At 45.2% G+C, this 23,626-nt stretch overlaps 1 protein-coding gene across 1 annotated transcript in view; it reads right to left on the bottom strand.

The window, feature by feature from the left end:
• Positions 1-368: 368 nt before the first annotated feature.
• Positions 369-23,626, bottom strand: part of KCNK9 (potassium two pore domain channel subfamily K member 9) — a 127,823-nt gene continuing 104,565 nt past the window's right edge. The window contains exon 2 of the mRNA XM_074985604.1: positions 369-1,210. Within this exon, the coding sequence (XP_074841705.1) occupies positions 369-1,210 (842 nt within the window). The remainder of the gene's footprint in view (positions 1,211-23,626) is intronic.

Here is a 23,626-nt window from a genome sequence, read left to right as displayed (position 1 = left end):
CATGGCACTAGTTGTGGAATTGCACACTTTCACTCAACACACACCCACGCACGCACACAGCAACCTGCTTGAGAGGAAAATAGTTTATTAGGTCAGGAGTGCCATTGGCACGTGAAGGCTTCCAGCTTTGTGTGCAACTTTGGATTTGGTACCCTCTTCACGTCACCTCAAATTCTCTGAAATTCACCACGGGGGTAATGTAAGGCATACTTTGCTGGAACAGTAATAATCCATGCTTCATGCTCAAGAGCTGAGTCTCAGAGGAGGACTGGCTTTTTCTATTCCCTTTGGCCTCGCTCCGTCTCACTCAAGAAACAGAAAAAAAGGTAATTGGGGGAAACAAGTAAAGCAAAAGAAGACAAATCTCTTTAAATGGACTTTCGCCTTTTCATCAGCCTGTGGTTATCTGTAAAGCTGTGCAACCCAGGTGAGATGGAGCTAACAGGAGATGGGAAAAGGCTGTTTTTTAATGTGCTTGGTGAGATCTCCTCTATCTTGTAAGAAATGGAGTGAAAGTACTGAGGGTTCAGCTTGGAGCTGAATGAATTTTGGTGAGACACCACCCGGCTGGTGTACTCATGGGACCTGTAACACATGCAGGAACAAACTGACTGAAGGTCTGTTACTTCGGCCTTGTACCGTGGCCGAACATGCTGGGCATCCTCTTGGATGTGGATAATCATGCTGTTGCGGTTCCCTGCCAGAGATGCCCGCTCCTCAGCATCCCGTCTCTCGTCCTCATTGTTCATGGTTAAGAACCTGAGAACAACCAGATTTAGAAACGCCCCTATGACTGTCAACCCCACTAGAATGTACATAAAGCTAAAAGCCACATAGAGCGGCTTCTTTTGGAGGGCCCCTTTGGTCTGCAGGGCCACATAGTCGCCAAACCCAATCGTAGTCAATGTTATAAAGCAGTAATAGTAAGCATGGAAGAAGCTCCACTCCTCATATCGGGAAAAGGCTGCGGCTCCAATGCAGAGGGTTCCCATGCAGGAGAAGAAACCTACAGTGACCATATTTTCCATGGAGACATCAGTGCTCCTCATCCCGCAGCACTTTTTGATCCGTTTCAGTAGGTACTTGACAAAGGTGTTCATGCGCTCGCCCAAGCTCTGGAACATGACTAGGGTCAGTGGGATCCCCAGAACAGCATAGAACATACAAAAGGCTTTCCCAGCATCCGTTCCTGGGGCAGCATGTCCATAACCTGGAGAGAGAAAGGAAAAGATGGGAAAGTCAGCAAGGAGGGGTAATTCCTAATGCTTCCTCACCATTCAGGAAGTGCCAAACTTCAACAAGAATAACTTAAGCACCCTGTTAACCCCCAACATCTTCCCAATGCCGACTACTCTCCTTGCTGGAGAAGACAAAGACGCCTCTTTCAACACCTCTGAAGGACACAAGTAGTTCCTACATTACTGCAGATTTCATTGCTGTAGTAGCAATGGAAGTGTTCAGCTTGGGAGTTTGTGAGAATGTTTCAGGGATGAATTGTCCCTAGTGTAACAGAAGACTCACATAGCCCCCAAAAACCCTATGGGGTTGAGGGAATGGAGAAGCTATGCAGTTGTGTTCCAACTTAGATGCAAGTCTTCTTCTTGAAGGCAAGAAGCGTGGAAACAATTCATGGCAAAGAAAATTATACAGAGTTCATTTGTTGGAGAAGTTTCACTTCCTTCCTGATGGATTTACTTCAGTTGATAGCTTAATATTCAAACTACATAGCCAGAAATGGACATATTCACTGTGTCACATTTTTTGGGTTTTTTTTAATAGCATTAGTACAACATTCAAACTTTACAAATGGAAATGGATGTCTTCACTGTGACATTTTTAAAAATATATAATACTGGATACCTGGCACTGGATTTGGTCCATGGGAAAGGCAGGGGATTTTGATGACCTCAGAGATAATTGTTCTCTGGCAGGAGTGATGCAACAGTATCCAGAGAACCATCTGAGTTCCCCAGTTTGGTGGTAGAACTTTAAAAGAATACAAGCTTCTCCAAGGAACTGGTGGAAGATGTTCATTGTTGCAAGACTGTAGGGTGTTTTGGACTCCTTTTTTTGAGGCGGGGGGCATGCTTGCATTGTTTTTAATTACAAGGGAAAGCACAATTTACCCAGCTTCTTCTATGATTACTAGAAATGTTTGGAACCATTAATTAACCAGGAGACTAAGTTAGTCCAGAACCAGATATGTGGTATGTTTCATGTTATATTACAGGCTGAACCTCTCAAGTCTGGAACTTTCTAGGACAACAACATCCATGGTCCAGCATGATGTTAGTCATTATTGGAGTAGCCAAGTTTCCAGTGGTCCCATAAAGATTGCTTGCAGCCACCAGTCCTAGCTCCCAGCGTCCTCTGCTGTTATTTAGCTGTCATTTACTCCTAAATGCCCAATAAGCAGTGCAAGTGTAGGTAATGCTGCTAGACAATATTGAACCTCCCCTGCCGTAGTGCAGCAAATTCTCAGGTTCAGCAGCAGTCAGATCCCAACGGTGCTAAATTAGAGAGGGTCAACCTGTAGTAGTGATTTGAGAAGTGGTTTACATGGCATGAGAAGCTATGCAAAAAAACGTGAACTATTTTTGAAGTTTGAAAAAGAAGCATTAACTTTTTCATCCCACATAGTGCAGATTTGTGCAACATTCTTCTGGGAGAGGGGATATGGAAATACCTAGAGCCCTGCACAGACATACAATTTGTATCCTCATCCACTCTGCAGATATGGTCCACTGATATTCATGATACCCACAGATTTGCAGGGCCCTAAAAATACCTCGAGAGAGAAAGATCTTGCAGGTTGTGCAGTCCTAAGTGGTTTTACAGAACATAAGTGTCCTATTCTCAACTCCGTCATGCTGGAGAACATGACTTTCTGGAATCAATGGAGATACACAGATGTAAAACCGGAGTGCAAAATCAGCTCTATGAATGTTCATGGATGTTGCCAGCTCAGAACAAACAGGAGGGATGAATGAAAAGTTTCAACTTTTTTATATTTATCCACATAATTTAATTTCTTAGGCTGTGAGTACATGGCAAAGATATATCCAAATAACAGGAGTTATATCAAAATAACTTTGACACTGTCCAAACAATGCACACTCTATTTTGAAATAAAATTGAAAGAGTGGGTACATTATTCACATTCCAGCAAACCTCATTCCATAAGGAATAATGTCTATTTTGAAATCATTATTTTGAAATAGATGCTATTAAGACACGGAATGGTGCTACTTAGAAATAAGCCATGATGGGCTCTAATGGCATTATTTTGAAAAAGTGCTACGGACCCACAAATGCTATTTTAAAATAGCTGGGTGCTATTTCAAAATGCATTTTGTGTGTGGACACGTCAATTCAAAGTACAATTGTCAAAATAGCAATTTCAAAATATCTTATTTCCAAAGAGTGCTGCTCTGTAGACGTAGCCTTAGTGTGAAATTCACTGTCATGAAGAGAGATTGAGCAAGGTTTACTTACTGCCTATGTCCCACTTGAGCCCTCCAAATAGAATTTAAAGTGGAACTTCGATGGTCTGTTAGTCTCCACATGAGAGTGAATTTCTTTTGACATTTTCCCAGTCAGTACTGCAGCCCTCCTTTCATATTTTCAGTCAGCCTCTTCACCCCAAAACTACCCAACTGCAATGTACACAGCATGAAAGGCAACTAGCAAACTAACTGCTGCAGGTAATGGTGGTAAATTGTCCTTCACTTGGTTACTGATGCTACAACTCAATAGTGAATCCTGTGCAACCTGAAAAGTATAAATAAAGAAATACTGGTGTAGGAAAATAAAGGTGGAAAAAAACCTACATCTTCAAAGAGCCAGTAACAATCTTTCTTAATTCAACTGCTAGTTCCTGGCAGCTGGATGGTGACATAAATACAAGTCTGGAAAAGAAACCCAATAACAACCCAGAAACAAGTTATTTTTAACATTTAAAAAAAATTGATTCACCTGTTGTACCAGGCCTAGTTTTCAGCTCTTTACAAAGAGCATCTTCCATATTTCCTGGGGGAATAAATGCCCCCCTTAGACTGATGTTGGATTCGTTCCACCTGACTATCTCTCAATAAAGGCTATAATTGCCTCTCATTACGAGGATCAGCTTTTGAACTACAGGGGTGTTAATTAAAGCACGGACATCTTCCTATTTTATAGCTTTATTTACAGCTGATAAAGAGAAGGAAAGCTTCAGAAAATGTGATTTTCCAGATGGTGACAGAGACGGCAGTTGGTAGAAACAGCTTTCACTTTGGGCTCTAAAATAAAACAATTAGGGAGAAAAAAGACCTCCTTTGAAATCCTCTAATCCCACTTCGTAAAGAACCTGAGAGATAATTCAAGATTATAATAAATTAATATTATACACTTACAGAGCATCATCCATCTGCGTTTCTCAAAGTACTTCACAGACCCTGTAATTAATTCAGTCATACAATAATCTTGTGAGATAGATACACAAGTAGCCCCATTTTACAGGTACAAAAAGAGAAGCACTGCTACAGGGCAACTTCTCACAAGGTCATACATCTGGAAAGAGAATGCTTACTCTATAACTTTAGCTATTAGCCTATAATCACTAAATCAGTGCAGGCTTATATAATCTGATATATCACAGTTTGAACACGAACATGTAGGACAAGTGGCTTTTTTTTATTGAAATGAAATCAGACCCTTAAAACACATACATGAGTGTTACGTGATCTGCAAAGGACGTTTCCTTAGCACAGACAAGGCCTTGCAGTTCACATAGCTCTGTGGCCCTGACCTCAGAGATTAACACTGATATGTTCTGAACCTTACAAAGCAAAGGTAAAACTTTCCTTTGCTTCAGTGTTGCCAAAGGAAGCTAAACAACACTGTAAATCAGAAAAAAAAGCAACTAAGTTATTTAACTTTTAACAATGTGGATCTGAAATTTAAAATGGGATGCTGTCCCTTTTAAATTCAAACTGCCTCAGAGGCCCTGAGTCAGAAGTGGGGGGGGATGTCAAAGTCTGTCAGAAGAAAGTAGAAATAAAGGGGGTTTTTCTTACCCGTAAATAACATTTCTCCAGTGGATAAGGTCAATCTCCAACGAGATAGTTTTTACTTACATCAAACCTCAACAGACACAAGTGTGACCAAGTCAGCAGCAGAAGCTGACTGCCTCAACAGGCTGTCCAAAGACTTCCCCAGCACAAATGCCACTGATATGAAGTACTCAGATATGAAGTTCAGGTTGAGCCTCTCTAATCTGGAACTCTCTCATCCAGCGATATCCGTAACTCGGCAGGATTTTAGTTGGCCAGGTGACCGTTTACCACAGGAGTGGCCAAGTTTCCCATGGTCCCATCAAGTTTGTTTACAGTCACACCACAGAACAATGAGTGCTAGGACTGAATATTTAGATCTAATTTACCCCTAAATGTCTTCTAAGGCTGCATCTACACTCCGAGATAAAAATCAAATTTAATGTCGAGTTAACTCCTTTAAAACATCGTCTTCACTGTAAACATCATTAGCTCGATTTAGTCCGCCCTAAGATCTATAACAAAATGTTGATATTAAATGACAGGTATAGTGTCAGTCTTGAGTTTAAAATGTCAAATAAAGGCTAGTGTGGAAGCGCCATGTCTTTCATTCAAATTTATTAGCCTCCACAAGTGTCCCCTGTGTATCCCACAAAGCTATGCACTGCACCTGGCTCCCAGCTCCCTGCTACTAGCGGAAGCCAGGAAACTGACCATGGTGGCTCCACTCCTGCTGCACAGGGCCAGGCAGTGCCTGCCACATGGGGCCAAGCATCCCATGGCCAGGTGGCTCCAGCCACACATGGCCAGGCACCCCACGGCCAGCTGGTGCCTGCCGCAGGGTCCCAGATGCCCATGAGCGGGTGCTCACTTTGCAGGCACCCTGGGCCACCTGCAAACAGGCATCTGCAGCCAGCAGGCTCCAGCAGTTCTTTCATGGAAGCTGGTGAGTGGCAGCAGTTTGGTTTTTTGAAGAGGGGTAGTTTTGTGGACATTGTTTTGGGGGAGGAATTTGGGACGGGACTGGGGCTGGAGGAGCCTGTGGGGAGGGGAAGTAAACCCTCTCATTTAATGAACTATTGGGAAGAACAGACAGCCCTTCCCCCTATTAGTCATTAAATGGAGGGTTCACTGTATTAGCAGAAGCTGAAAAACTGACCAGCGCTGCCACACTGTCAGCTTTCCAGGTCCCCCAAGCTGGCAGCACTGTTGCACCTGGCTCAGAAGGTGGGGCTGAGGGAACTGTGGGATAGGCTCCCACAATGCAACAGTCGATGTTTGGTGATTTCAGTGTGGAAGCAATATCTCGAATTTGTCGGGAGCCTGTGGGAAGGGAGGATACTCAAAACTGAATAAAAAAAAACTGGCATTATAAAATCGAGTTTAATACCTTTGAATTTTTATTGTAGTGTAGATGTAGCCTGAGTCCAGTAAGCAATGGAAGTGTTGGTAATGCTGCTAGATAACAGTGACCTCCTGTGGTCTGGCCAATTCTCTTGTCCAGCACAGGTCAGGTCCTGAGGGTGCTGGATTAGAGAGGTTCAACCTGTACTTACAAGCAGAGAGATGGGAGACTGCGCTAGAATGAACCTGGTTATAGAAATAAAGGCATCTGAATACACAGAATCAGGTTTTCAGCTTAGATTGTTTACACTCTCCTGAGAAGGGGTGAAGGTCCTGCAGAATCATGATATTGAGAAGATATCCACTTGAGAAACTAAGGGACTGCAGGAAACCTGGGAACTTTGGTATCCACAAGAAAAGAGATGTCCATAAAGGTGATATCCAGGAGCCCTGCAGAGAGTTTCTGGCAGTTTAGAGCTTCTGCTTAGCTACTCTGTATTTGAGAAGTAACAGAGAGGAAGCTGTGCTAGTCTATACACTACCAAAACAAAAAGCAGTCAAGTAGCACTTTAAAGACTAGTAAAATAGTTTATTAGGTGAGCTGTTGTGGGACAGACCCACTTCTTCATTATTTGAGAGAGTTTTTCTGTCTGTCTGTCTGTTCAAGAACTCCTCCTAAATGGTAAGAGCTAGGATCACTAAATTTGGCATGCAGTTCCTTCCCATGATTAACATTGGGTAACTGTGAGAAGACAGACACTCCCAGGGCAGCTGGGAGCATGAAAGCATCAGCGCTAATCAGACAAAGAAGGGTAACTGTGATATGCATCTTGTTGCCTGGAATAAGCAAATAGTGTATAAACAGTGCAATAAATTTAAGCAGAAAAATCCTAAACACTCTCAGTGCACTGTGTCCACACCTTGGCTGCCCCATTTAGACTATTAGCAAAAAAGGACAGAGTCCGTGTCTATCCTCTGTGTCCTGTACTTTCAGCTCTTTGGGAAGGTGTGTCTGTGCCTTGGGCCCTCTTGCCAGACTATGCACATGGTCAGGGCTTAATAAATCATCATATTAAAAATGAAACTTGGAAACAAGCTGTTGGGTGTTTGTAATCAGTGTCAAAGCCACAGGGAATCTGCAGAGCTCCTATGTTTATTCACATTTGCATTCAATTTACAGCACTTTCTAGACCCTCTCAAGTCCTGAAGCAACATGACTCTCAGTGTTAGTCAGAGGGGTAGAATATATTTTTCCTTTGGGGAGCAGGATTTTCTTCCGTTTTCTTTCTCATATCATTCACTGGGATAATGAGCACTTGGCTTCTCTCACTGGGCTATCTCTTCTTTGACAATAGTATGTGCAAAAAACTGAACTGTGCCAACCCCGTGACTCAACCCCTTCTTATTCATTCCGGCTGCAGCTCGGCACGGCATGTAATGAAAAAGGGAATAAGGGCATCTGCAACTCAGACAGGGAGGCATAATTCAGATTAAAAAGAAAAAACAATAGGCTGATGTCACAGGTTCACTTCAGAAGCTTATCTACGTCAAAGAAAGTGCCGTGGAGAATTACTGGCACTTATCTGACTTTGGCACCTCCACGTCAGATGGGAAGGAGAGAATGCTGAATCCTTTTGATTGCAAAGATGAAACTGTTCTACAGCAGGTTTTGGCAAGGGGCTACTGAGCTCACTGTCACCAAAAGCCATTTCCATTCACTCAGTGGCAGGCATGAAGGGAACTGGTGGACATGGCTCACTTCCTGATGAATAGCAGAAAGAAGTGAACTATCGCCACCAGAAGTCTTGGCGCAGAGGCCACAGACTGAATGGACCATGGTGACTGAGCTCTCTTCCCTGCCCTAGAGATGACTCCTTCCAGCTGTGGGGATGCTGCACAGAAGTGTGGGCTGCTGCCATTCAGGGAACACCTTTGCTCTGGATAGGGCTGACTGATTAAAAAATGATAATTAACTGGCCCTAACCAAACCTATCACTGCAAACAATTGCAGCCCACAGAGCTAAACGGTGCCACGGGAGATGTGAGCCACAGATCCACAACGACACATTACCACAAACAGATCCTAATTATTAGACCATGTTAATCACCTGTCAATGAATCAGAGGGGCGCATGGTTCTTTTTCCCAGGTAGCCTTTCACAGGAAACATCCATTTATTCTGCAATATTTTCATCCACTGCCATAACTCCTCAGGCTGGGCTCTTATCATAAAGATGGGGGCGTGACTATTGTGGGATGACAGAAATCCATGGAACACCCATTTACTGGAGGAAGAGGTGTCACATGAGGGCAAATTTCCCTAGATGCTGCTAATGCCAGTGACACAGCATGACTGCCCACATGCAGACTTGAACTTCTGACCTCAGTGCAGGCAACACTAGAGTTTGAACTCAAAGCCAGCTGCCTTTCAACTCAGACACAGATAAAGAATGAGTGTCCTTTACCTGTGAAGTTGTCTGCGTGCTACTATATGAAATAATAACTACACATACATGTGTGGGTTACACCAACCTGGTGCTGGGTAATGCTGGGCACCAGCAAAGCCAATCGTCTGAATAAGGCACTAATCACCTGTGATTATAAAACACCCTTGGCAATTTTCTGCATGGTGTGCTAATCCCAATTCTTGGCTACCTCCCTGCTTGGATGATTATATTTATTCTTAGTTAAATTTCCCCTCCCAGTTTCTTATGGGGTTGTTATTCTTTCTGTCTCTGGTGTAGCATCGCTGGCAATGCTAAACAGGTGCTGTGTTCCACCCCAGATGTGGCTGCATGTCAGAATAGATCAGAGTGATACCCAAGCCAGCTAAGTTATGCAGCCACCCAGAGAAAGGAAGGAAAGCAAAATAAGATTCCTGGTAGAAAAGCAGCATCGCTTCATCTGATCTGTGCTCTGAGTGTGGTTCATCTGGATGAAAGATGCTTTATTAATATAGCCATCCTCTCTGGCATTCGAGCACAGAGGCTGCATCTACACTAGCAAGTTCTTTTGAAAGATGTTTCAAAAGAAGGAGGTTCTTTCAAAAGATCCCATGGAGTGTCTACACCCAAAAAGTGTTCTTTTGAAAGTAAATTGAAAGAATGCCACTCTCCTTTTGAAATCACTCTTCCTTTCCCGCTTAAGGAAGAGAGCCCCCTTTTGAAAGCTTCTTTTGAAAGAAAACATGTAAATGCTCCACCGGCCCTTTTTTTCCTCCCGCAAAAGAGCACTCCTCCTGGGACCTGATTTTTCAATCCCCGCCTGTTCTTTTGAAAAAGAGTAGGGGCTGTGTGGACACTCTCTTCCAAAAGAACAGATCACCCTTTTGATCCACTTTTCTGTGTGTGTACGCACTCTTTCAAAAGAAGTTCTTTCAGAAGAGATCTTTCAGAATTGTTTCTTTCGAAAGATCTCCGTAGTATAGATGTAGCCAGAGTCTGGAAGCTAATTGTGATTCCTCCTCCATCCCATATATCCAAGCCATCTTTATATTCCATATCTGTGCAGCTCCCTGCACACTGGAGTCCTGGACCATAAGTAAGGCTTCTAGACCCTGCAGGAATACAAATAAATACATAACAGCAATACCCACATCCTGCTGCTTTTTTTTCCTGAATATCTCCAGAATCCACCCTTTTTATTCCCTTCCTTCAGCCAGATTCAAGCCCTTGTTATACTTTGCCTCCACTACTGTTACATCCTCCCATCTGGTCTCCCAACACACAGGCATTGTCCACCTTTAGTCCATATAAAATTTACGATGGCTCTCTCTCTGCACAGGGTGAAATCATAATAGGCAGAGATATCACACACGGCTGTGAAGATGCCATTGTCATGCATAGGAACCCTGGCCAAGTTTGGGAAAGATCCACTCCAACCTTTATCTCAGGGGGCATCGAAATCTTAGAGGTATCCCTGTGAAGACACCTAGTATGCAGATGGTTCAATTTACAATCACTGCTCATCTTTCCTCTGCTAGCATACAGCCCTTCTTTCCCAATAATCCTGCTTCCCTCCTGGAAGCTTGCTACAATTCACTTTAATTCATAATATATTTCCATACACTCTCTTTGAGATTTATACCAAACAGTTCATGTTGTGTCAGGGTTCAAAGGATGGATCAAGTGACTTTTGGGGCTTTAGTCTCCCAGGGAATTTTCTTGCTGAATTTTTTTTTTACAAGTTGCTCACAAGAAACAAGCTTAAATGAGCCTCAGCAGAAAAGTTGTCTGGAGCTGCAGATCTCTCCAAGAGACAGCCAGGACATAACAGGCAGGAGGAATGGGCTGCTTCTCCTCTGACCAGCTCAGTTATATGTCCAGTGCCAGCCTGAGCCATTATTCTTGAAGGCAGAAAGCCAAGACAGATCTCCGTACACTGTGAGTCATGCGACAGATAACTGCCTCAGCCTATAAAATTACCCCAGGAGCAAGGAGGTCTGTAAGCAAATCAGAGAGACTGAATCAAATGCCTGTCAGCAAACTGAACAGATGACAGCAATGCAGCAAAGATGAAATGTTCCCTCAAAAGATAATGGCTGCTATGTCAGCACTTCCCAGTCCTCTTCAAGTTACAGGCTGGTTTCTTCAGAATCTCGTTTTCTCAAGAACTTTTAGATTAGAGTACATGGTATACAAATAATTTAGGTACTGAGATCTTCCCTGGTTATGAAACTTGAACCTTCTGTTTTAGCAAGACCTGTCTGCTCATTGAAAGTGTTTCCTTTGACATACCTCAATTTAAAGACCAACCTTTCCAATCCACATAAAGTACGCATGCCACACACAATAAGTGGTGGCATAAATACCACCACCACCACCACCACAACTGTCACCCGTAGATATCAGTAGACTTCTTGTTAGGTGAGAGAAAACAGCAGCAAGGGTCACACACATTTAAATGGAGGCTTGAGAAAATGAATGCCTCTGCTGCTCAGTAAACATGGCTAACCACAGATTTCACCAGGCCATAAGCAAGGTGGGAGGGCTTAGCTCCGAGCCCCCAAAAGGGGCAAGATTTCAGGTAGAGGTGGTGGGGTTGGGGTTTAGCCTCCTTCACCCAGCCCTCAGCACTGCTTGGACTGCACCATGCAGGACTCTTGCAATGATTTAAAGGGCCTGGGGATCTGGCGGCTGCTCCTGTCCCCTTCTGGGCCCAAGGCAGATGCTACACACACACACACACACCTTTCAGTAAAGCTAGCAAACACAAGCTCTAAGGTCCTCTGGACTGCTGAGGGGAATGATAGTGGCAGGAAGAGGCTGAGGGGTAGGAAGAGCTGGACAAGTAGGACGACGACGATGAGGAGTTGTTTGGGTGAGGGGGCTGTGCTTTGTGGGGGCTAGAGGCTGGAAGGGCTGGAGGAGGGTCTCTGGAGTGGAGGGCCTAGCTGGAGGGACTGTGGGTCCTTGGTGTTTGGAAAGGCGGGGGGGGGGGGTCTTTGGAACAGGGGGTAGGGGCTGGCTGGTGGCTGTCTCTGTAGGGGACAGCCTTGCTGGGGACCCTGGGTGTTTGGGGAATCAAAAGAACCTCCTGCATGGTGACAGGAAGAACTCTATGAATCAGTGCCAAAGGCACCCTCTGATCTCAACTGCCGTGTCTGCCCTTCGTTGGGAGGGCATGTTGCTTTGGGCACTCCCTCACCAGGGACCCAGCTCGGGGCTAGAGTCAGGGGCTGGCAATCCAGGTCTGTGGAGCACCAGGCTCAAGGTACAGTTTTTGTTCTCATCATGAATAAATACAGACTTACAGATCCTAATATGTAAATGGATTTGCTAATACGCCAGGGCTAAATCATGCAGGCAAACCATGCTCCAAAGTCATGAAATAGGCTGCAAATGCAATAAAAATAAGGTATTCAAAAGGTATGAAGCAGAGAGGGGCATCATTTGGAAAGACAGAGCCAGTGAGATGAACGGGTTAAAATAAAGCATTAGAAATGGGTAGAAAACAGTGAGCAACTTCCCTAAAGGGTTTACAAATAAAAATACCTTGTTTTTCAATTAAAAACCATGTTTGAAAAATCAGCACATGTGTATGGGGGCATCTGCCCTGTACTGGCCTAGCAAGGGTTGAACCCAGTCCAGGAAAAGGGCTAAGAGTGTGCGGTCAGCTGCTATGACATGTATCAGCCAACTAAGGCCCAGCTGAGGGCTGTTTAAAGAGGGCTGCTGGAAGGGAGGGAAAAGACTACTGGGCCAGCTTTGGAGCAGAAGGGTCTAGCTGCTAAGGAAGTTACAGGGGCTTCCTAAAATACAGCGGGGTGGGGAAAAGGAAGGCAGAGCTGGGGGAGCTCAGGCCAGGCAAATTCCCAGCCTGCAGGGCCTGAGGGTTCTAGGGCTGCAGGGAGACAGTCAAGGAAGTTGAAGACATAAGGTCCAATAACCCCCTTCCCAATCACAAGTGGCCATTTCCAACTGCAGTTTGCCCCTGCTAGGTGACTGGCAGTGGGCCACTGAGGCAAGGGGGGTATCGGGTTTGGGATTCCCTGGGATGGGAGGACCACAGAGTGTGGGGCATTGTGGCTGGGCAGTAGCCTGGAGGAAGGGCACTGTGGTCTGGGAGGGATGTGGGTGCAAACATAAGTGGATGGAAAACAGAAAAGCAGGTTACAGTGGGTGAGACACCAACCAGAGGAAGGCACTCTGGAGGCGGGAAGAGCTAATTCACATGTGACCAGCAGTGAGTCACACCCCACTATGGGGGTTCATCATATAACTGGAACATTTTGAAAGAAATTAAATTTTTCTATGAAAATTTTGTTTTCAGAAAGACTGCTTAACATTTTTTCAAATGACCTGTTTCAACTGGTGGAGCAAATAATTGATACCTATTCTCTAACAGTAAATACACTAGGGATTGTGTGCTGTAACTCATATATTGCCTTAATTATGCTGTCTCTCTAACTTACTTTTTTTTTTTTTACCGACAAAGTAAAAAATACCTGGTACTGCCAAAAGTTCTCTTTACCCTTTAATTAAAAAGCCTAATAAATAAAACGTCCAACATATCTGTTCTTTCACACAATGTTCTTAGAGTCCTAGAAATCAGAGACGTGTTAGGTAATCTAACCTAGCTCCCAGCCAAAGCTGAATGATACCTCTATGTTCATCCACTACTGCTTTGTCCAATGTCTTGTCTAATCTGAAAGGTTTTCCGTGACAAAGTCAGTTCAGAGGAACCCTGGGGAACCACAGGCACAGAATGGCACGCAATCTCTCTTGCTCTCCTTCCCCCCGCCCCTTTGCTATTTTACTTCCTTTCCTCTCATTGTGCATGCTGTCTCTTCTAACTCCTGTCACATATGAAAGCAGACATAACTAGTAGCAGCTTCTTCTTTGCTTTAGCTCACAGTAGACATGGTAGTTGCATCCCCCCCGAAATGGCACAATGCTGTGTACAGAACTCTAAGTGTTGAGAGCTCAGTGTCACAGCTGGGATGGGCTTGGATGTTTCAGGATTAACCAGAATATTTTGGATGCTGAATGGCTATTTCAAAGCCAATTCTCTTTCATTCTTCATTTTCCCTCTCTAGGGCTACCACTCAACCTGGGCGGGAACCCCACAAAGCTGTCGTCTCCAAGGGGTGCTGGTGCAACTCTGCAAGCAATGCTTAGGGTCTATTAATACTGCTTTCCTAGGGATGAGTATATGAAACTTGCAGGAGTAGGCACTTGGCTATCTCTGCTCCGCACACGTGCCACAGACTGACACACTTCTCGGCTGATAGAGGCAGTGTATTCTGTCAAGTCACAATAATAATTAAGACATCACTTCAAAGCATGGAATGCACGTTAACTCATCCTCATTGCCTCCCTTTTTTATTTTTTGCTGCTGCACCTGGGCTTGATTCTCCTCTGCCTTGTGCAGTCACCTTTGCAAAGCAGGCAGAAAACACTAGCATATCAGAACGGGACTACAGCAAACTCTTTCTTATCTGGCATTCTATCATTCGGAACTCTCAAGTAACTGGCATTTTAACCATAAGTATATTTCTGTTACATTTTCCATAAGTACAGTATTGTGAAAATACATACAAATAAATACAGCATAAGTTCACAGTGTACAATACTACCCTTGGTACATAAAGTACTTTGCATACATTTTTTGTTTCTTAACGTCTAGTCTAGTTTTTCTTTAGTGTTATGTATTGCTAGGTGTCTCTCTCTATTAGCAGGAATATTTGTATATCTGACAACCTTCTGGCCCCAGGGCTACTGGACGTGAAAGATTTGACTGTATTTTACATTTCCCATAGTCTCACAACTGAGCAGAGGGGCCTACTGATGAGACAGAGCTTTTCCCGTTTAGGTTGCCACTTGGCATGCCAGGTCAAGGTCACAGAATCATAGAACAATAGAGCTGGAAGAGACCTAAAAAAGCCATCGAGTCCAGCCCCCTGCTCTAAGCAGGACCAAACCCATCAGATCAGCCCTGCCAGGGCTTTGTCGAGGCAAGATTTAAACACCTCCAGGGATGGAGACTCCACTACTTCCCTGGGTAGACCATTCCAATGTTTCACCGCCCTCCTAGTGAAAAAGTTTTTCCTAATGGACCTTTCCAACCACAACTTGAGACCATTGTTCCATGTGCTGCCATTTCTGTGAACAGCCTCTCTCCAGCCTCTTTGCAGCCTCCCGGCAGTAAGTTGAAAGCTGTTATCAAGTCTCCCCTTGGTCTTCTCTTCTGCAGACTAAACAGTCCCAATTCCCTCAACCTTTCTTCATAAGTCATATGCTCCAGCCCCCTAATTATTTTGGTCACCCTCCGCTGGACCCTCTCCAGTGTATCCACATCCTTCCTATAAATAGGGGCCCAGAACTGAACACAGTACTCCAGATGTGGCCTCACCAAAGCCGTATAAAAAGGAATAATCACTTCTCTGGATCTACTGGCAACGCTCCTCTTGATGCAACCTAATATGCCATTAGCTTTCTTGGCTACAATGGCACACTGTTGACTCACATCCAGCTTCTCGGCCACTACAACTCCCAGATCCTTTTCTGCAAGACTACTACCAAGCCAGTCAGACCCCAGCCTGTAACAATGTTTGGGATTCTTCCAGCCCAAGTGCAGGACTCTGCACTTGCCCTTATTGAACCTAATCAGATTTCTTGCAGCCCAGTATTCCAATTTGTCTAAGTCAGTCTGGACCCTGTCCCTACCCTCCAGCGTATCTACCTCTCCCCTTAGCTTAGTGTCATCTGCAACCTTGCTGAGGGTGCAATCCAATCCCTCATCCAGGTCATTGATAAATATGTTGAACAGAACAGGACCCAGAACCAAACCTTGGGGCACTCCACTAGAAACTGACCGCCATTGCGACATCGAGCCATTGATCGCTACCCTCTGGCCCGACCTAGCCAGCTTTCTATCCATCTTACCGTCCATTTGTCCAATCCACATTCCCCTACCACCACCACCACCCGTCTTTTTCTTCTGGGGGTAGTGGTCATTGAACCCCCACCCCTAGGACTACACATCCTCTGTCCTGCAGTAGAAGCAGTTCTCTTGCGATTTTCTTCCTGTGAGGCACCTTCCAAAGCATTCACCACTGCAGAACCAGTGGAGAGTGCCTGAAAGCAATTACTTATCTCTACGTCAATGGGGGACTCGTGTACTGGCCTTCTTTTTCTTCTAGAAGTTACATGCTGCCAGTTCTCCGCTTCATCCCTTACCACCCTCCCTGGATCTTCCGCCTGCCGTGCTTGCAAAATCAAACACTCCCTTCTGTCAAGGAAATCTTCATCCTCCCTCACTGAGCGTAGGGTCAACACTTGAGCCTCCAGTCCTCCAAGTTTTTCTTCTAAAATGGAGACCAGCTTGCACTTAGTGCAGACGAAATCCCTTCTTTCCTCAGGGAAGAAGATAAACATGGCACATCCCGAGCAGGTAACAGCAGCAGACCTGTCACTATCCATGCCTGCCATCCTAGAACAGTGATTTAAAAGAAAGGCAAGGGTCCCTGGCCCCTTCCACTCCCTTCCAAACTCTCACTCTGAACTCCCTGTTTGCAGTCCCCTGTTCGTAAGCTCACCTGTTCACTAGGACACTGCTTTATAAAGCCCTGAACTGCCTCAAAGTCCCTCCCCTTACTGAGGCGCAGCCAATCAGCAGAGGCTTCTAGATAACAAGCTTATTTAGAAGTCAACAGATTCCAACTGCCAGTCCCTGTCCACCCTCCGTGGGAGTGGGGGGAGCAGAAAAAAACCAAAACCAACTAACAACCACACACCATAGAGCAGAAAAACACCACAGCCACAGCCACAGCCAGAAGCCCCAAACACAACACTCACCCAGACAGCCTCTTACTTAAGAATTCCTGTTTTGCCTTCTCCTTTACCTGCCTGGAGAACTTCCTCTCTACCTCCCTATTCCTACCACTGCCAGCTGTTTGGTTGCTAGAGGACAAGAGGACAACTGAGATCTTGCTGACCATCACTGCAGACATGCCCTGAATTAAACTAGTGTGGCAACTGAGCTAGTCTCCCCAGGACATAACTGAGGCACAAGAATGAGGCAGCATGAAGGGAAGCTGCCTGTGTTGACCCTGCTCTTGGGAGAGAGGATACTGACCTCTACAACTATCAGCCTGGAAACTTTCCTGACTTCAATTTACTGACTTCAGTAAACTGACTTCAGTTTACTCCAGCAGAAGACATGACCACTCTACAGCAACAATCCCTCCATGCATGCTCACGTTTCCACCTAGAGATGCTGCAGCACTGCATTATGGTGCCTGCAGATTCCCCACACAAAATGGTCTTGGAGGGAGTCCTTTATCCAGCTGTACCAGGGATGGGGGAGAGATTTGGGTCAATCTCACATTTCTAACCCAACCATCCTTCCTGACTCTTTGCTAAACCAATCATGATTTCTCTCTGGACTGGCACTGTGCCTGGGCAACTTACCAGAAAAACAAATCAGCAGCCAGGTGCCCTCCCTGGAGAAACTCATTTTGGACTTAATATAAACCAGGGGGAGTTTGAAAATGCAGCCCAGCTGGCATGCAGGATTCTTATGAAAGACAAACAATTCTCCACTTGCCAGAATGGGGCCAGTCACTGCATTCAATGGCAAAGACAAGAAAGCTGCCAAAAATTAACCTTTTGGTTCAGAAGACAGCATGGGCTATTTAATCATGTATAATGGCAGGGCCAGATTCTCCACTGCCTTGTACCTTCGGCCATCATTTACCAAAGTGGGTGCAAAATGCTAGCATACAGATCTGGCAGCATTTGACATGCCCTTTGGACTGATGTCGAAGACTAACCAAAGGGCAGGATAATCGAAAACCAGGCCTGGAGCATTTCTGAATCCAGTTTTCCCCCCTGCTCAGCTCACACTACTGCCACCTGACCCTGTTGCTAATTAGCTCAAAGCACTTTCAGGAAGCTGAATTCCTACTTAGCCCCTATATCTTCTCCACTTGTTGTGTTCCTTCTTTCTCTGAAGACATCCTGGGCCTGCCTCATAGGTCACACGACAGATGCTCCCAAGACAAATACAGCAGGGTCTCAACATTCATGAACCTAAGGTTTGCAAATTCCATTATTCACAACCAGCCACTTCCCTCAGGGCCCCAGGGAGGGAGTGCCAGTGGCCACCACTTCCCCCAGGGCTCCAGGCAGAAGCGGCTGGCACACAGTATTCACAAAATTCAACATTCACAAGAGTTCTCAAAATGAAACCCTCGTGAATGTTGAGAGCCTAATATAATGCCTGGGACAAGATATCAGTTGGAGGCAAATCAGAGACAGAAAGATCCATTACAATCATGTCCATTCCCAGGAGCAAATGCAGGTTATTCTGTACAGTATATTCTCCAGGGCTCCATCCAGACGTGTTTAAAAAATGTGAAATTACAAGGCTTCTTCTATTTGCTTTAGGAGATTAATCCACTGTCCAATAAATCTTACAAGTAGAAAGTTCTTTTACCGTGCAGCCTACGTCGTCTTCTTCTTATTTCCCCGTAACTACACATTGATGCTCTCTAATCCAGAACTCTCTTTCACCTGACAAACTCTGTAATCCAGCATGATTTTAGTTAGACGGATGACCACTTATCATGGGTGTGCCCAAGTTTCCTGTGGTCTCATAAAGTTGTTTACAGCCACCAGTCTTGGCTCTCAGTGTTTTGTGCTGTTATTTAGCTGTAATATACCCGAGCCCAGTCAGCAGTGGAAGCACTGATAACATGCTAGAAAATACTGACGTCCCATCATACGGCAAATTCTCTCATCCAGCACTGGTCAGGTGCCCAGGATGCCGGAAGAGAGAAGTTCAAGCTGTATTATTTCTATATGCCATGTTCCAGACACAACTTATACAAGAAAGAAGGAACAATCAGTTTCACACATACAGAATGCGAAGCGACTGTCTAGGAAGGAGTATGGCAGAAAGGGATCTAGGGGTTATAGTGGACCACAAGCTAAATATGAGTCAACAGTGAGATGCTGTTGCAAAAAAAGCAAACATGATTCTGGGATGCATTAACAGATGTGTTGTGAACAAGACATAAGAAGTCATTCTTCCACTCTCCTCTGGTTAGGCCTCAGTTGGAGTATTGTGTCCAGTTCTGGACACTACATTTCAAGAAAGATGTGGACAAATTGGAAAGGGTCCAGAAAAGAGCAACAAGAATGACTAAAGGTCTGGAGAACATGACCTATGAAGAAAGGCTGAAAGAACTGGGCTTGTTTAGTTTGGGAAAAAGAAGATTGAGGGGGGACATGATAGTGGTTTTCAGAAATCTAAAATGGTGTCATAAGGAAGAGGGAGAAAACTTCTTGTTCTTTGCTTCTGAAGGTAGAACAAGAAGCAATGGGCTTAAACTGCAGCAAGGGAGGTTTAGGTTGGACAATGGGAAAAAAGTTACCATCAGGATGGTCAAACACTGGAATAAGTTGCCTAGAGAGGTTGTGGAATCTCCATCTCTGGAGATATTTAAGAACAGGTTAGATAAATGTCTATCAGGGATGGTCTAGACAGGACTTCGTCCTGCCATGAGGGCAGGGAGCTGGACTTGATGACCTCTCAAGGTCCCTTCCAGTCCTAGCATTCTATGATTCTATGAAGAACATAACAGCCACACAGACTGCAAATCATGTGCTCTGAAGGTGCTGTGAGGGAGAGAGGGGAACGGGCACATGTAGAGCTCCAGTGTCAGGGTGTGTGAGAGACACATGGGGAAAGGGGCAACTGACGGTCTGTGGACCATAGGTGGAGCCCCCGTTGGCCTCATGCAGCCTGTGGGCCACAGGTTGCCAAGCCCTGGCCTGGAATCTAAATTTACTCAGCTAGATTCTCTCCTGGCTTATACAGCAATGCTCTCTCAAAGTCCTACCTACATTTTATATCCAGGCTTGGCTCGCCTCTTCCATTCCTGAGGCAAGTCACCCTGTCAGCTTGCCTCCTCACAAGCCCCATCCCCTCCTGCTCTTTATTTCTGTCTGTAAATTTCCTCCTTTAGTGCTTTCACAATCACTTGGTGAGCATTTGGCTCAGTGTGCAAACAGACATCTGCAGGGCTGGATTTACACCTTACGCATCCCTAAGCACAGCATCTTCAGCGCCCCCAGGCCTGACCTCGTGTTGCAGGCAGGTTTAAGGAGGTAAGGCAACATTAGAATGCCTAGTTGGAAATCTGGCACTGAGCATTCACTGTGAGCCATGCAATGCCCAGCACCCACGTGATCAGACAGAGAAAAGCGTATTACCTCCCATTTGAAATGAACTTGTCGGACATGTCACCTCCTGCATCAACAACAGAACTTTCAGCATAGATGTGTAAATCCTTAAATATTATCTCTACACACATTTCACAACCACCACAATGCCCAATAAGCTACTGGCTCAGAGGAGAGATCTCACATGCCTCCTTTTAGAATGATTATAAATATATTCAACCTAGGGGATCCCCATAAACCTCTGCACAGCCCCTATCCCTTCTGACAATTCAGCTTGCTCTCAATTTGGTTGTGATGTACTAGGAACTCTTCACAAAGGCAGGAGATGGAGGGTCGCATGTCATGCACAAGTTCTTACCCATTACTCAGGCCCATTTTGTTGGTATGCCTCAGTAAGAGGCTAAGAATTCTCAAGAAGGAATACAGGGGCTTGTGGGCTAATGAGCCCTGCAAACTACCAAAAAAATAGGCTTCGTCCTATCCTTACCTGATCTGAGGAATGTGGATGGAAGCTATCTGGAAAGCTTTTGCTGAAAGGATCTCAGGTGTTGAACCTTAAAACTCTTGTTAAATATGGGTTGAAAAAAGCAATCAACAATGTTTAGAACGTTAAATAAAAATCACTCACTCTCTCCTTTAAATGCATCACTGACACCTGCAATAACATTATCATCCTGGTTCTCCTACAGTGCATAGAGTCCTACAAAATGAAGACTGAGGAGAGATAGGATTGCTGTACATAGATACACACACATACACATAGATACAACCTTTTCGAGATGACAACCCATTTTGATAAGTTGGTAAGACTGTGTGACCCAAAGCAATTCAAAACAGGTGGGAGGTGGGGGAAGGGAGGTTCTCCCTGGGAATCTTTTTTTTTTTTTCAATTAAAACTTTATTTCTCCCTCAGCTTCAGGCTTAAACCCCTCACAGCCCCAAAATGCCTGCTCCCACTTACCTCATACGAATGCTGCTGCTGCCCCCGCACTGCTCCTGTGCCGGCCACCAACACCACCTCCTCTGTGCAACTCCCCTCAGCCCTCCTACTCCCTTCCCCTACCTGCAGTGAGGGCAGTTCCCCTCTACTTCCACACTGAAATGGGACTCAATTTAATTGGTTTAACAGCCAGATCCCTCCTGCTGGCTGTTAAACCAACTGAACTGAGTTCCATTTCAGTGCAGCAGGGCAGGGACTGGGAGCTGGAAGAGTGAGCAGTGGCAGGAGCAGGAGCAGGAGCTGCAAATGGTTCCTGAAAGAGCCTCATGCAGCTTGCAGCTGTCCAGCAGGCAACCCTTAGAAAATCTAATGGTGACCCATGTTTGGGTCCCAGCCAATAGGTTGGGAATCCCTGGTCACTAGATGATCATGATGGCCCCTTCTGACCATAAAGTCTATGAGTCTTCACAGTCTTCCATGGGAAGCAGTGTGGCATCAATATCTGATGTTTGTGTAATACTAAGTACATTCAGCTAACCCCCATTGACAGAAGGTAATAATCTACTGTAACAAGAGAGGCTATCACAGGCAGGGTTTGCCTTTGATCTCCATAAGGTACTGATATTATCTCTCTATTAGGTTCTGTCTTTTCTAGGAAACTAAGACTTATAAAAGCACCAAAAATGCCTTCTCAGATACTTCTCAGTGCATTTACTACGGGGATGAGGAACCTCTGGTGCACAGCTGGATCCAGCCCACTTCTGAATTTCATTTAGTCTGGGACATATTGATGTGGGCTGGAAGTCCTGGCATGTATCCGTGGTACTTGGCTCATGTGAGATCAGGGCAACTCTGTGTACTGCACACCAGCCCCAGTGCCTGCTCCACAGCTTTCACTGGATGAGAACTATGGCCAATGGAAGCTGCAAGGTTGGCACCTGTGGTCATGGGTGGCATGCAGTGTGCAGAGATGCTTAGCCCTCTGATTAGGGGCCAGACCTCGCAGCCACTTTCAGGAGGGTCACAAGTCAGGGAGCCTGCCTTAGCCCCACTGCATCGCTGACTGGGTAAGACATCAAGTAACCACCCCCCGTGCTACCTTTCACCCCCAGGTCAGAACCTCCCCCAGCACCTCAGCTCCCTCCAAGTCCCCAGTCTCCAGCCCCCTGCTCCAGGTTGGATCCCCCTCCTAGCCTCTAACTCCCTCCCAAACCCCACATCTGCTCCCCACCCTGAGCCTACTCCCTCACTCCAGAAGCCTTAGCCATCCCCTGAAGCCCCCTCCTACACAGCAACTCCTTCACCCAGCCTAGATCCACTCCATCACCCCAAACCCCCCATTTTGGCACCACCCTGAGCCTCCATGCCCCCCTGTGGGGCTGGTGTCATGAGCTCCAGCTCACCCCGCTATGGGGCGGAAGCCTCCCCTACCCTACAGGGGCTGTGTTTAGTCCATGACCGATTTTTTCCCCATGTGTGATTGGCCCCAATAGAAAAAAAATATTTCACCACTCTGATTTATAGGCCAATGTGTTTTACTTACTGCTATATCCCCCAGTTTAAACAATCACAGTAAATTCCACCCCAGTTAAAAAATTATTTTTGCAAACTCTGCAAAGAGGTCTGTATGTACATGGATTTTGACTGTGGCGTCTCCTCAGCTTTCAGAGACACTATGGCTTTCTGCATTCAAGATGAAGGCTAAAAGAAAGGCTATGGGCCTTCCCTTCACCGGGCTAACCTCCAGTAGAAAATCATTAGGTCCATAGGGAGGGGGTGATATTTATAAGTCTTGTATGAATGGTGTTGTAAGCTGGTATAAGAGTGCCTTGTACTGGTCTATCTGATATCACGTCCCAATAAACAATAACAATATGAATATTTTTACACCAAGATAGTTATACCCACATGGTGGCGGGGGGGCAGGATATGCTAGAGGTATATAAAATCATGAGTGGCATGGAGAAAGTGAACAAAGAAAACTTATTTACTTGTTCCCACAGTAGAAGAACTAGGGGACACAAAATGAAATTCATGGGCAGCAGGTTTAAAACAGATACAAGGAAATTTTTGTTCACACTGCGCACAGTCCAAATGTGGAACTCCTTGCCAGAGGAGGCTGTGAAGGCTAGAACTATAACAAGGTTTGAAAAAGAGCTAGATAAATTCATGGAGGTTAGGTCCATTAATGGCCATTAGCCAGGATGGGTAAGGCATGGTGTCCCAAGCCTCTGTTTGTCAGAAGCTGAAGATGGATGGCAGGAGAGAGATCATTATCTGTTCAGTTCACTCACTCTGGGCACCCGGTATTGACTACTGTCAGCCAACAGGATACTGACCTAGAGGGACCTTTGGTCTGACCCAGTGCAGCCTTTTTGATAGTCTTATGGGTTTTGCCGCTTTTACTATGCCAATACAGTTAAAGCAGCAACACTTCTTAATGTAGACAAGTACTAACCTAAAGGAACAGGATGGTGGGTTGTCTTCTAAGCATGCTTAGTGAGGAACCATAAAGCAAACAAAGAGCTAAAAATATCTCAGTAAAATAGGGATAAAAGACCCTTAAGATTCATCTGCTACTGGAATTGGAAAAGGTTCAGAAAAGGGCAAAAAGATGAC

Source organism: Carettochelys insculpta, chromosome 2, assembly GCF_033958435.1.
Source record: "Carettochelys insculpta isolate YL-2023 chromosome 2, ASM3395843v1, whole genome shotgun sequence".
NCBI classification, from domain to species: Eukaryota; Metazoa; Chordata; order Testudines; family Carettochelyidae; genus Carettochelys; species Carettochelys insculpta.
The sequence above is the reverse complement of the archived record's forward strand: the minus strand, read 5'-3'. Positions and strand labels throughout refer to the sequence as shown.